Here is a 14,539-nt window from a genome sequence, read left to right as displayed (position 1 = left end):
GTCACCACCTGTGACATTAGAGGATCTTCTCTCTCTCGGCATCCAGCACAGAGGGGAACGGAAGCATGTACAAGTAGACTAAAGCTTTCTTCTTGCACCCTCGCAACCCTTGCCCAGGGAAAGAAAAGAGGGGCACCACCACAGCACTACACAATTTCCACCTTGCTGCTGAATGTGCAGCACTTCTGCTGCTGGCTGAACCTCCACTGATACCACCATGTAACCAGGTCAAGTGGCAGGAGCCAAGAGGTGTGCTCTGACACAATGCAAGTCACCCTTTGCCTGTAGACAGGTGGAAAGGAATGATGTGGTTTGGTGACAGGTGAAAGAAAAATGAAAAAAGGGACAAAGAAGAAAATGAAAACAGATTGAGAGCAGAAGGAACCATATGCAAAAGAAACATTACATAGAAAGAAAATGAAAGGTGAATGGCTTTTGTTTGCACTAAAAAGGGAGGCAATAATTGGAGGAAAGGAGAAGCAGTAGCTGAGGAGGGTAGTGATATGCATAACAAAGTAAGGCTGACCCCGATAGCCCCCCCTGGGGACTCAGAAGAAAGTTTGGGAATGGTGGGAGCTATTTTTTCAGGTGGTGATTTATGGGTTTTGCTGTACTAAGGTCTTGGGTACTGCAGTAGTCACAGAGTCCTTGGCTTTTCCCAGGCATAAGGCAAGATGAAACTCCAGAAGATGGTGGTGGCAGTTCTCACACTGTTGATGCTGGTGGCGGGGCCACTGAGGGCTGCGGCCGTAGTGGTGCTTGTTCTTCTCCTCCTTGTTTCTACCTCTCCCTACCTGGGTGTTAGGGGAGGAGGAAATGCAGAGAAAGACAGCTAGGAGCAGAGCTTCTTGTTAAGTGAGGCTGCCTGACCGACAGGGCAAAACAAAGAGGGTGAAGTCAGTTTTTTACAGGTGGCCGCTGTTGCAGATGGTCCTTCAGTCTATCTGAATAGACCGCTGTCGGAGCCCTCCGTGCCTCCCCCAGCTCCAGGGAGTTTGGCCGGCTGAGTCAAGCTCCACCTCTTCACTGATAAGAGATGTTGTGAAAGAAATGGAGAGTGGGCCTGCCCATCCTTCCCTTGGGAGTTGCTTTTAAGTTGATGCTCTTGCCTGGTGCTGCTTGCGCTACCTTGCAGCTGTGTCTGCAGCTCCTCTCAGTCCTTCTCATTCTGACCCGGACCTTGGCACCCTGGCTTCACTTGACTCCCTGGATTGGCCTCAGACCTGCTTCATTATGACAGCCCTCCTGGCTGATAGGTGGCCTGAAGCTGGCTCTGATTGCTGCCTCCAGACCTGCTCCTGATCCGGACTCGCTGACTGAACTCCGTGACACCCTATTGGCAAGGCAGTGCTCCTGCCTGTGTCACTGTCACCCTCAGCTCCTGGCCTCCATGCCTTCCCTGGCGGAGCAGCCTGCCCATGCTGCCCCCAGCACCATTCCTGTCATCTTACAGAGCTCTGCATTTCAAATGGAGAATCTGTTAGACATGAAGTGTATTTGCATGCCAACAGTGCTTGGCAGGGAAGAGGGATTTTTGTCCTGAAGAAATTTTCCAAATTTCAAAAATATTTTATCTTGCTGTAAACATCAGAATGTTCAGAATAGTTATTTTGGTGATAAATCCAAAGTAGGTGTCTTGGCTCAGGGCTTACAGCACTATTGGGAGACCACAGCTTATGTTTTTCTACCAGTGCATGATTAGTCAGCTCTACAAAATGCAGTAGTGCCAATGAATTATACTAAAGGAATCCTACACTATATTAGCCATAGTTTGAGGCAATTGGGTTGAAGAGTGACAATGGGAAAGTTAGGGTCAAACATGGATGTGCCAGATGACCAGTAGTACTAGGAGCTGTATATCCAACAGTTTTCCCAGTGAAAGCTCTTTTACATACTTTTTCTAGGTTCATTAATCTGTGATAACAGCACATGTTATATTGCTAAGAGCAATGCCTTTTATACCAGCCATAACCAGATGGTGCATCTCTAGATCAGAACCTGGAGATGCTGTTCAAAGTGGAAGTAGATAGGGATTTGAACAAATATGAAGTGGTGAGTGTCTTCTAGGAAAGCTAAGGTACTGGAAGATAGTCCATGAGGACAGGAGAAGGCTGCTTAGAGGCTGAACTTATTTAGCAATGACTAATTTGATTTTGCTACAGATCGCTCTGCTTCTGCTCTGGGTGTCACGTAACTGATGGTGGTCAGTTTAAAGGACAGACTGGCTGAAGGAAATTATCAGTTTTGACTGAAAATATATCTATGCCTGTGACAGAACTAATTTCACTTTAATCAGGACTCCCAGAGAACTCCCATCTAAACTAATCGTAACACGTTCCTAAACCCAGTGCAGATAAATGGATGAAATGCCCATATGCACCCTGACAGCTAGCCTACATCAGACACTGTAGCAATTTAAAATGTGTCTGATTTAATTTGCCATCAGGTGAGCAATTTCCTTGCAATGTACTTGTCTTTCTCTGCTCGTTTTCTAATCCCTTTCTAATCCTTCCTCTTTTCTATAATTGGCCAACTCTCCATGTGTTTTAACCTCTCCTGGCAAAAGAGCTGTCTGCTAGGAGATGCCTGCCACCAGGGAAAGCCATTCTATAGTTTCTGCCTTGGGTGATATAGACTGTAGATTTTCCCCCTCCCTCCAGATGTCATGCAAATACAGATCATATCCGGCAACCATTCTCAGCAATGGTTCAACTCTTCATTAGCGGTAACTTTTACATCAGTCCTGGAGTTTTCTCTGCTTCTTTCCTGATGTACTTTAGCTTTGCTATTGTACATCGCACATACGTATAAAGATCTGCATATCATATTTGCTTTGTAACTAATTTTTTTCATTCTATAACCATTGTGGAACAAAACAGAACACACAGCAAGCAAAGAAAACCTGTATTGTAACATATGAGTAACCGGGAGGAAGTGGTGCTTTTGGAAACACTGGCTCATTTTGGCAGGAAGCAAATGAGCAGGAATTTCAGTGATTCAGCTTTCAGTCAGGGAGGGATGATCAGAAAGAATGTGGAACAGGAAGAAGCTAGAAAAGGAATGGAGAGTATGAGGAATATGAAAGGAAAAATAGTTCTGGTGCATGTAATATGTAGTATTGAGGATAAATGTGGTATTTCTGTTACGATATTTCCAATCCATTGCTACAGTCCAGAGATTAAAGACACCAGTTTCTGTTTCAGGCAGGACTTGAGGTTCTCCTTTGGTATCTTCATTTACAAGTCTAAGTAATGACCACTTTTTCCAAAGTGAGGGGACCTCTGCAGTTCTCATTACCTGCAAGGGGATAATGAATGGTTCAGGCCATGAACTGCCAATGATAACCCTGAGCAGCTCCCTCCAGACAATGCACTGGGACTTTAACTGTAGGTTCCTAGTGTCAAAACCTTATAACTCCAAATGCTGATGTAAGAGAATGCTAATGGTAGTGAAAATTCTGGCTTAATTAGATGGCTTTAATTAAACCAGTGGTAACCTTTATGTGGGTACTCTTAAATATCAGTAACAATGGCCCATTGAGCTCAAATTGAACAGGAGCCAGTATAAAATAAACTGAAATGCACCACACGCAAACTGGAGGGAGTGACCACACTAGGCCTTAGCATGAGTTTAATTAAATTAGTAAAAGATTAAACCACTGCCATTTCTTATTTAGAGGAGCTTTCCACAGGTAGCTGAGGGGAATGGGGATCAAATGTGGGTGATTTGTTATCTCTGATGACTTTTTCACTTTATAATGAGTTTGAGGCACTTGTATATTTTGGAAAGTATTTAATGCAATTGCTGGTTGATAGCGTTCATAAAATGTCTCTGCCTTCATGAGAATAAACACATTAATTCACTGCAGTTCTGAAAGATAAAATACCAGTAAGTGAGCTACTCATCCACCTGGAGCCACTGCAGGTTCACAGAGGATGAACTTGCCTTGAATATTACTGTCTTTTGAGGAGAGGCTTTATAATGCAGATCATGTACAGGGTCAAAACCTCATCTAGTATCAGTCACTGTGTACTGAAATGAAGAGCATCTACAGCTATGGAGAATCTTGTCTTTCATTTTTAAAGCATACAATCTAAAAGCCCAGTTCTCAAAGTATTATCAACCGATGTTCATTCTTTCTAACAGTGTTCTCGAAAATGGTCAAAATAATTAACGTGTTCAGATAAACCAGTTTAGATATTTATTATGTGCTGACATGAATTCACAATAATTTAAAATGGATTGTAAGGAATGCTATCAACCAAGTGTTACCAAACTGTAAATTATTAGAATATTTGGGGACATTGATATAAATCACAATTCAGGCATTTTGAACTAGAACTGCATTGAATAACATTTGAAATACATTTAAGGAACAGAAAATGCTACAACTGAAAGCAATATGGGCAGACTTCTAGCAGGTTTTAAGTCGGGGCAGGATCTCAGTTTAGTAAAGAACTTCAGCTCACCTTAGGTGAGCCGGCACCTCCACGGCTCCCAAAGCCAGGTCCCTTGTGCCGGCTCCCAGAGGCCACCTAACCCCCCCACCCCTCTGCAGCGGGGGCAGGGGTGTCTTAGCAAACGGAAGCAGAGATCAGGCTTTCTTCAGGCTTTTGAAGGCCACGCCTAACTCGGAGAACAAAAAGAGAGATTCAAAAGGAGGTGTTAACGCTAGCAGCCAACATCTACATAATAATTGAGTGCTTCCAGCATTCACTGAAACGGAGAGATCAGGACCGTTTTTCACCTAAGGCGTCTGAAGCTCAACACTCCTCTGTCCTGTGAAAGTGCCAGAGAGGACCTGAAAAAGGACAGGCTTCTGTCACTTTCCATTAAAGCAAAAACACAGCGGGCACTAAGGTTTGCAAGATTCGTGTGGACAAAGAGAACAAGTAAGAGCGAAGCCTGACTAAGACGTGGTCCAGTGACATGGTAAAGCTGCTCTAAGTATCCATTTAATAAAACCACATCCATATGATTTACAAAGCTGAGCTAGTATCAGCTCCCCTGCTCTATTTTTTTCAAAGCATTTTGAAAGGTAACTTTCTCTCCACGGACTTTATGCTGGACCATGTATCGTGTCCTCCCTAGGCCAGCATAAAGCATAAATCCAATATAAACATTGCATTGTATCCTGTGGCAAGTTCAACAAAAAAAATCAGTTGCATACTGCCGCTGTTCTGGAGTGAATTTTACCGTCAGCTCATCTGGTAATGCACAAATCTGGTAGGAAGGAAAATGGAAGTACAGGCTGGAGTGTATCATGAAAAGAATTCTTGAACTGACATAGTCTGCAGCAGTTGGTATCAAGAAATAAGTTTTAATTAATGTTTATTAAATAATTGCTAGTAGGCTTTAAAAATTTCTTGGTTTGAAACAAGTGAATAAAATTCACATTTGTTCTAATAGTCTTGGTACTTAATAAATAGAGTGCCTCAGGAAACTGTGATCAATATTACAAGATGACATGGTCCGTTACGTGCGAGAGCCACGTTCTGGAGCAACATATTTCCTATGTTGGAATTATATTCAGAAAGTAGCACTAGACTGATGTATTTTACACCTTTGATAACACAGAGTTTTGACTGAAAACATACCAGTTGGTCCTGTGTTGGAAAGTAGTGCAGATCATCTTTCTGTTTTACAAATGAGTATTAACATTTGAAGGATGTACAGTAGGATACACATTTTAGACAGAAAGTGTCTGAGGGAATAGGAGAAAGGGAATAGGAGAAAGAGAATGTTCCAGCATAAATTATACCAGCAGAAAATAGAATTAAAAATGAAGATAAAAAAGGAAAATAAAGAAAGGGTTTGCCTTTCCTCAATCAGTGAAATCATTGAATCACAGAATCGTGGAGGTTGGCAGGGACCTCTGCAGATCATCTAATCCAACCCCACTGTTCAAAGCAGGGTCAGATACAGCAGGCTGCTTAGGACTGTGTCCAGAAGGATTCTGAACACCTCCAAGGACTGAGACTCCACAACTAATGGCAACCTGGTCGAATATACAATCACCATTATAATAAAAACATTTTTTTCTGATATTGCTGTACAGTGTGGTGACATCTCATGGCTCCTTGACCTGGTGACACAGATTCTCAACAATGGCAGGTCTTCTGCAGGCTAACAGACCCTGCCCCTGCCCCCACGAGGGGTCCCAGGCACTCCCTGCAGCTTGAGACCTGCAAAGCTGCATCCTCCTTCTGAACTGCCATCTGGAAGTTGTCCTAGAATAAAATAGGTGGGAACAGAAAAGAAAGTGGAGTAGCTATTCTGAAATAATCTCATTTGTGGAAGCATTTATTCTACAGTAAGAGTGTTTGGTATTTTTTTTTCTCCTGGTCTAGCATATTAAGTTTCCAAAACCCGCATGCTCTATCTACACTACTTCCCCCCCATGTGTTTTTCCACCTTACTGGCTTAATTGGCGAAGACAGTACAGTGTGGCTACCACAATGTCGCTCACTTTGTACTGGCTTTCCAAAGATGGTATAGTGGTTAAAGTACTGCTACCTTGTCTATGGTAAAGTTAACATCAGTTGAACTACTCCAGAGGTAAAAAAGACAGAAGATTTGGGAGTATAATATAGTCAAAGCCAACATGGGAGGTTAAACAGATGGCTGAGGTGAAATAAGATGAAATAAAACCAGGATTAGCAATAAAAGTTTTCACTTTGGATATATAAACCAAGGACTTCTTCACAATTTTAGACTAAGGGACCATTATCGACCCTTAAGACTGTAGTGACTATCAGTATGTTTATTAATAACAGGGCAATGATGACGTAAGTGATGCACAGTTTGCATGGTTATGTGCATTGCATACAGATTACTTCCCAGAATGTGGAAAGAAATGTTAAACAGCTTCTGCTAAAATATCTTCTAGGACTGCTTGCTGTATCACAACGCATGCTCCTTTGTTTAGTTTTATTTTTACTATTGCTTCAGGGTTTTTTTGAATGTATCAAGAGTCTTCTGCTAAAATATGTTAGAGATTTTTTTCCTCTTCCAAACATCGTCAACATATGTTATTAAATAAAAGGCTTATTTTTATTTTTTTTAATAATCCTTTCTTCCTCTCTGCACAAAGTCAGTCACCATTTTGAAGGAGGGTGTATTGAGGCTACGAAGAACGTGAAAAAAGAGCATGCAACAACCAGAGCCAGTGGAATATGCTTTACCTCAGGCTCAATCCTTGCTGAGCTTCTGCCCGAGTGTGGCTCCTAGCTGCGGCTGGACTCCGTAACCTCTGTGTTTCTTTCTTTGTGTATGCTTCATTGCCTTTTAGCTCTAGAGTATGTTCTTCCAGTTGCTGCAAGCTTTTGCAACAGTAAAGCTCTGGGAAGGAAACACTACACTTTGTTGTTGGGGTTGCCCTCTTCTGCCTCCTAGCAGGTCTGTACAGCCAGTCATGACGGCCAGCTTCAGGGTCTACCTAGTCCAGTGTCCCTGACTGTTACAAGCCAGTAGAGGAGGGTTAGGGAAAGAGTGTGAGAACAGTGCATACATTGAGGGTTAACTTCCTCCATGTACTCTTCCTTCCTTTCCTAGCCCTTGGCTCACAGGCTTTCTGAGCCTAAGGTGCTACACTTAGTTTTCATGTACGACAGCCCGTGATGGATTTTTGTTTCTTCCATTCATGTCTAATAATTTTGAATGATGTGCTCTGTAATGCGTGCAACCCCTTCTTAATGAGCTCACCCCTATGTTCAGTACTGGGGTACATTTTTTCCATTTTGGGACCCACAACTTTGCTGGAAAACAAGCTCCACAGAGTAATTATGACTCATCTGAAAAAAAACCCTATGTCTTTCTGGTCTTTTAAAAAATTCTGCTTTATAGCTTCATGTGCTTCCCTGTCATTCTTGCATTATGAAAACCAAGACGTAATCACTTATCTGCCTTCTTTGTGCCATCACAGTTTTACAAACCTTTATCATATTCTCAGCCATATGTTTTTTCAAGCTCTTGCCTTAGCCTATTTAATCTCTTTTCATAGAGAGCTGTTCCAAATTTCTGCTCATCTAGTTGCCTTTCTTTGTATCATTGCTATATCCTTTTGGAGATGGTAAGACTAGAAATGCACAGTATTCAAGATTTTTGGAGGCACAATGGACTTGTATTCAGCCAAATGCTGTCTTCTGTTTTGCTTTATATCCCTTCTATAGTGATACAGTGATTCCTACCATCTTATTTCCCATTTTGACTGCAACTGTGATTCCTACACACAGCGATTCCATATGTTTGGTGTTTTTTTTTTTTCTTCTAATAACTGATTGAGAGACTATTCTTGTAAATTATTTGCTTTTGTCTCCCTTTGAAAGTATTTTCAGGAATTTTGCCAGTGCTTGTCTGGGCACTTCCCAGACCCACGAACCTGATGACTGTTGGGTAATGTGAAGTTTAGTTGCTAATGGATGTGGAGTCATGCTTGTACTCTCATGCAAACTTTCCTGAAAGTACACTAAAGACATTTAGGAAGCAAATTAACTGAAGCCGGCTGCCAGCTCATGCAACTTCTCAACAGCAGAGGTAAAGATACTAGAAGAGAGTAGTTATCTTCAGAGGTGTTGAACATTAAGAGTGTCCTTGCTAATCTGGGTAGAAGGGCATGAGTATGCTGGAGAAAAAGCCCCAGCAGCAGAAGTGGTGTGACTTAGTATCCAGGATTTTACGGTTCATCAGCAGGACTCAAACTCGATGTAATCATATGTACAGATATAATATTAATAGTTAAAATAATTAGCAGTTACAAGTGGGGTTTTGGTACTAGGCAGGAATGATTTAAAAAAATAAAGTGCCCCTGCATTAATTTGTCAGTTGATACTTTGCCCCCACCCCCCTTCTCAAGAATTCTATAAAGAAAATAAATTCTAACAAATAATTGGGAACAAAGATTACAATTTTTTTTCCTCTTCTCTGTTCCAATGTAGACATTCACTATATTTTTAGAATAATGATTGTTAGAAATTAACATCTACAGAATATTGAGTCATTGAGTCTATGTATCTTATTCAAGCCATTTTAATCCACTTCTTCATCTTAGCTATCTCATAAAGAAAGCCAATATTTACTTACATAACTCAGGAGTACCCTGAGTGATAATTAATGCTTGTAAGAAGTAGTATGATTAAAATGAAGAGCTATGCACTTCCAAAGGATTATTAGTTTTATTTTCCTCATTATTACCATACCGAGCTATTGTAAATTACTAAAAGATAGCCAATTACTGTGGATTTTCTTGAGATTAGTTTGTAAGGTATTAAAAGGAGAGCGTTACACTGCAGAAAACTCATAATGAAGTTGTAAAAGTGAAATTACATCCCATGCCTTAAAATGGTATTGGACAACCTGGAAGCAAAAAAGTAAAAATAATTAATAAATGCTGATTAACATAAAAATGCGGTTATCTGTCTTTTCACTTGTAGCTACAGTGACTCATTTACCGCTTGCTGAAAATTCCCCATCTCTGCCTCAATTATTTTCGAGTCATATGCCAGAAATGTCTGTAATTTCTGGAAAAAGGTTATGGCCAATGATTATAAGCAACTGGGTTTCTGCCATTTAATGAGGGCCCTATTTGTCAGCTGAGCTGCTGAATCTGATTGTGTGGGAGCTCTTGCCGCCAAGTACGTAAGCACAGGTCAGCTCCTCTGGTCCAGCAGGTGATGAGCCTCTTGCTAAGCTCTGGTGACCCCCATGGCTGTGACCAGGCACGCATATGCCAGAGCGTGACTAACTGCAGCATGGCTGGATCAAGAGATGGCCGGCCCTGAGCTTCTGGCTCCAGGCTCTTATCCTCTGCATTGTAGGATACCTCCCTCAGTTAAATCTATCTGACTGCACGACTGTGCTCTAAAGTACGCTGTGAAATTAATCCGATTAAAACCAGCACTAACACCATCATTTTGGGAAAGTTTTTTTTTAAAAAATGGGTCATTTATTAAGCTGGCTTAGAATATGGCTGCACCTCAAGACTGTCCCCCTGAAGATTTAAAATAGCTTTGTTACTATCCACTTTACATGGTTATTTGGATTAATATTCTTGAGCTTCCCATGAATACAAAAGCCGAATTACACTGTGAAGAAAATTCATTTATTTCCACTGGCAGTAAGGAATAATTTCTTATGCATGAATTCTGCTTCTGATTTGACTGGCTTTCTAGACACTCCAATTTAGGTTCTTGATGAGTTGAGAATAAAAGATTTCCCTATTCTAAAATGAAAGATTAATTACAGAACAAAGACTGTCTATGAAGAAAAATGTTATTCCTCGTCCTTTACTGATGCTGAGAGAAAGTAATTAGTTAGGAGTCTAATCAAACCTTGAGTAGGATTTATAGGGAAGGTTAAACCACCTCTGCCCTTGTTGACACCTTGCTGTTCTGGGTGCTGGAAAAAGCTCTGGTTTAACTGAAACAATCCAGGAACCTAACAAGATCCTCTCCCTGTGACAGCAATCTCTGAAGTATTGGAAAGCATGATCTAGAGGCACATGGGATTCCACAACAGCTGAAAAAATCGTGCTATAAAGCTGCAAGCATAGCAGTGCCATGCAGGAAGAAATCGTGCTGTGAACTCAGCATGCTGGTGACTCTCACAAAGGCTCAACCAATGCAAAGGCTTGAGGTTTTTCGACTTCATTTAGGATATGCTTTGTTGGGATACGAAGCCAAGCCCAACAATGCTGTGAGTATTTCAGTGTTGACAGGCTGGAGAAATGGGCTGTCAGGGACATCATGGAGTTCAACAAGAAGTGCAAAGTCCTGTACCTAGAGAGGAACTACCCTCCACACTGATATATGCTGGAGGCCACCCAGATGGAAAATGACTTGGCAGAAAAGAATCTGGGGGTCTTGGTGGACACCAGGTTGAACATGAGCCAGCAACGTGCCCTTGTCTCAAAGACGACTAATAATATCCTGGGTTGCATTAGGCAAAGTCTTGCCAGCAGCTCGAGGGAGGTGATCCTTTCACGTTATTCAGTGCTGCTGAGGCCACACATGGAGTGCTGGGTCCCTCAGTACAAGAGACACGTGGACGCACTGGAGAGAGTCCAATGAATGGCCACAAAGATGACAAAGGGACTGGAGTACTTCTGCAAGGAAAGGCTGAGAAAGCTGGGACTGTTGAGCCTGGAGAAGGCTCAAGAGGACCTCATCGATCTATACAAATACCTGATGGGAAGACGGAGCCAGGTTCTTCTCAGTGGTGCTCAGTGACAGGACAAGAGGCAATGGGCACAAACTGAAACACAGGATGTTCCTTCTGAATGTCAGGAAACAGCTTTTCCCTGTGAGAGTGACTGAGCATTGGCACAGGTTGTCGGGGGAAGCTGTGCAATCTCAGAATCCTAGACTATCTTGAGTTGGAAGGGACACATAACGATCATCAAGTCCAACTTCCTTCTCCTTGCAGGACTACCTAAGACTAAAGCATATGACAAAGAGCATCAGTGAGGTGTCCCTTGAGCTCTGACAGGTTCTGTGCTGTGACTGCTTCCCCGGGGAGCCTGTTCTGGTGGCTGACCACCCTCTCTGTGAACTTTTCCCTAATGTCCCATCTGAACTTCCCCCGATGCAGCTTCATTCTATTTCGTGTCCTATTGCCGGTCACCAGAGAGGAGTCTCCACCCCTGGAGATACTCAAAAGCCAGGCATGGTCTTGGGCAACCTGGTCTAGGTGGCCCAGCTTGAGCAGGGAGCTTGGACAAGAGACCTCCAGAGGTTCCTTCCAACCTCAACCCTCCCGTGATATGACGGAAATTCCCACTGCGAGAGGGCGGGTGTATGTCACATCCCATGGCGGGCCTCACGGTACCGTGTCTGTTAACCCATTCCTGCTGCTCCCCTCAGCCTTCGCGCTCCCCCGGGGCAGCCTGCCCCCGGCCAAAGCCCTACTCAAACCCCCGCCACGCAAGAAACCACCCTCGCCCGCCGCCCCGTGTGGCCCCATCCCGGCGGTGCGGCGCCGCGCCGGTCCCCGAGGGAAGGGCCACCCCCCGGGCCGCCTTCCGGGTGGCGCAGGCGGGCCCCGCCGCTCCCAGCCAGCGGGCCCCGGGCCGCCCCCGCCCCCGCGGGCCTCCCGCCGACCCCCCAGTGGCCGCCTCCGCCGCCCGGGGGCGGGGTTGGGGCCGCCCGACGCCGTTCAAACGGGCCAACCGCCAGGCGCGGAGGGAGGGCGGGCCGGCGCGCTGTCCCCGCCTGGGAGTTTAAAGCGCCATTTTGTGCCGTGCGGCGAGATATCGATCGCCGCTCCCCTCCCGGCGCGGAGGCGGCGGGGTGTGGTGGGGCGGCGAGCGTCCGGCGGCCGCCGCTGAGGTGCGGGCGGCGCCCCGGCAGCGTTCTGTGCAGCTCTCCCTTCTCGGCGTCTGTGCCGTCCCTCTGCCTCCATGACCCGCAGCTGGAAGCGGGCGGCGCTGGAGGGAAAAGCCGGGAACATGAACCAAGAGGCGGGGAGCGCCGCGGAGGCGGCCGCGGGAGCCCGGGCGGCGGTGACAGCGGCGGGGGCAGCCGGCGGCGGAGCGGAGCCCGCCGTTTGGGCGCTGGAAGGGGAGGCGGAGAAAGTTGTGTACTCGCGCTCGCAGGTCTCCTTCGCCGGCACCAAGGCGCTGGGCGACGCCCTCAAGCTGTTCATGCCCAAGTCCACGGAGTTCATGAGCTCCGACTCGGAGCTGTGGAACTTCCTCTGCAGCCTCAAGCACGAGTTCTCCCCGGTCATCCTTCGCAGCAAGGACGTCTACGGATACGCCTCCTGCCGCGCCGTCGTCCCCGACCCGCCGCCGCCCTCGGCGGAGCGGCCCCGCCGCCGCGTCGGCAAGCGGCGCGTCCTGGTCGCCGCCGCCAGGCGCCGGGCAGCGGCAGCGGGCGGCAGCGCCAAGCGGCGGCGGCGGCGCCGCAGGAGGGAACGGGGGAGGCAGCAGCAAGCGGCACCGGCGTCCGGCGGGGGCGAGGCGGAGGCGGCGGTGGCGGCGGCAGCGGCGCCGGCCGAGGAGGCGGACAGTGAGCGGGATAGCCCGGCGGTAGCCGCCTGGGAGCCCTTCGGCGGGAAGTCGCTGGAGGAGATCTGGAAGGCGGCCACCCCCCGCCTCACTACCTTCCCCACCATCCGGGTGCGGGGCAGCGTTTGGAGCCAGCGGAGCCTGGTGGCGGCGCGGCGGTGGGCGCAGCGGGTCCTCGGCGTGGACCTGTCTCCCGTGGTGCGGGTGCGCCGCTTCCCCGTGGCGCCGTCCTGAGGCTGCGGGAGCGGGGGCAGGCCGGCGCCTCACCTTCGCCGCGGTACGGACAAAGGGACCAATATCAGTCACCTGTTTACATTGCTTTTGTCTGGATCTTGTTCTGCTGCTGCACTTTATGGCTCGCTCGGGCGGGGGCCGGGCCCCCCAGCCGCACGGGGGCGGCCCACCTGGCCCCGGGCCGGGCCGCAGCGCCCCTCGGCCCATCCCGGCCCACCGGCGCGCGGGGAGGCGCCAGCGACCGTCTGGCAGGTATCGTGCGTGGGGACCAAGTTCCACTTCCACTTTTTTCCTCCCCCATTGGGCTACCTCACTGGTCCAGAAGTCCACCCAAGAAGTTATTTTCCAAAGGAACTTACTTTCATGCTTGTATAATAAAGCACCATCATTGATTCTTCCTGTCCCTGTCCCCCCCCCCCCCCCCCCCCCCCCCCGCCCCCCTTTCCGATGGATTGTGTATGCTTTGTGGTGTTGCACTAGTATGTGCTCAGGGTATTTTGAATCCCAAGCATTCCCAAGTTTCAGTTTACTCTGATCAAGGATGCGTAAAGAATGGAGGTTCAGGACTTGTGGCTGTTATTGATGGTGCAAAAACCTGTTTTTTTTCTTAATTTCATGGGCTTAGTGATATATAAAGACGTATCGCACAGTATAATTGTTACACTTTTGTATCTGAAGTAATTTTAAAAGTTTTCTAGGAACTAAGTATTTGTTTCTATTGAGCACCTAAAAATAGAATCATCCTGGTATCTTATAACCCTGTTTACTTGAGGGAAGCTCATTTGGTCAACCTAAGTGAACTTAATAAAAGTCAAAGAGCAAGTGGCGTTTCAGTTCAATGAAACTGCACAGGGATGGGTTCCTCCATGAAGTCTGCTATCTAGGCGCTTAATGCAAACAAGCTTAGAGTTTGTGAAGAATGTAAGTGCTCATTGAAACAAGTATAGGTGTCTGAAGGTGAACTATGATACAATATTGGCCCTGTCAGCCAGAAGGTAGTAGCTCGCATGACGCAAGTACCACACTTAAGTGCCTCTCTCTGCAAAAAGAGCAAGACTTGATACTTGATTGCTTTGTAACAAAATAGTGCTGGTTATCCCGCAGTTTTGAGATGATTAATGATGGATAATCATATTCAACATAATTACTTGCACATAATTATTTTTATAAACCTCTCCTGGGTTTCACAGTAGTCTGATGTAAAATTCATGCTGTAGCTTGATTATTTTGACTGAAAAAAATACTGTCATGTCATTCCATGTGATAGGTGGTCTCCCTTTAAAATGGTGTAAGGGCTTTCTT

The 14,539-nt window shown here is 46.0% G+C and overlaps 1 protein-coding gene across 1 annotated transcript; it reads left to right on the top strand.

Annotated features, from left to right (window-relative positions):
• Positions 1-12,244: 12,244 nt before the first annotated feature.
• On the top strand, positions 12,245-14,064 carry CCDC71L (coiled-coil domain containing 71 like). The gene has a single exon (XM_037390134.1). The coding sequence runs from the start codon at positions 12,395-12,397 to the stop codon at positions 13,235-13,237; it is 843 nt and encodes a 280-aa protein (XP_037246031.1). The 5' UTR covers positions 12,245-12,394; the 3' UTR covers positions 13,238-14,064.
• The last annotated feature ends 475 nt before the right edge of the window (positions 14,065-14,539 follow it).

Source organism: Falco rusticolus, chromosome 5, assembly GCF_015220075.1.
Source record: "Falco rusticolus isolate bFalRus1 chromosome 5, bFalRus1.pri, whole genome shotgun sequence".
Taxonomy (NCBI): domain Eukaryota; kingdom Metazoa; phylum Chordata; class Aves; order Falconiformes; family Falconidae; genus Falco; species Falco rusticolus.
The sequence above is the reverse complement of the archived record's forward strand: the minus strand, read 5'-3'. Positions and strand labels throughout refer to the sequence as shown.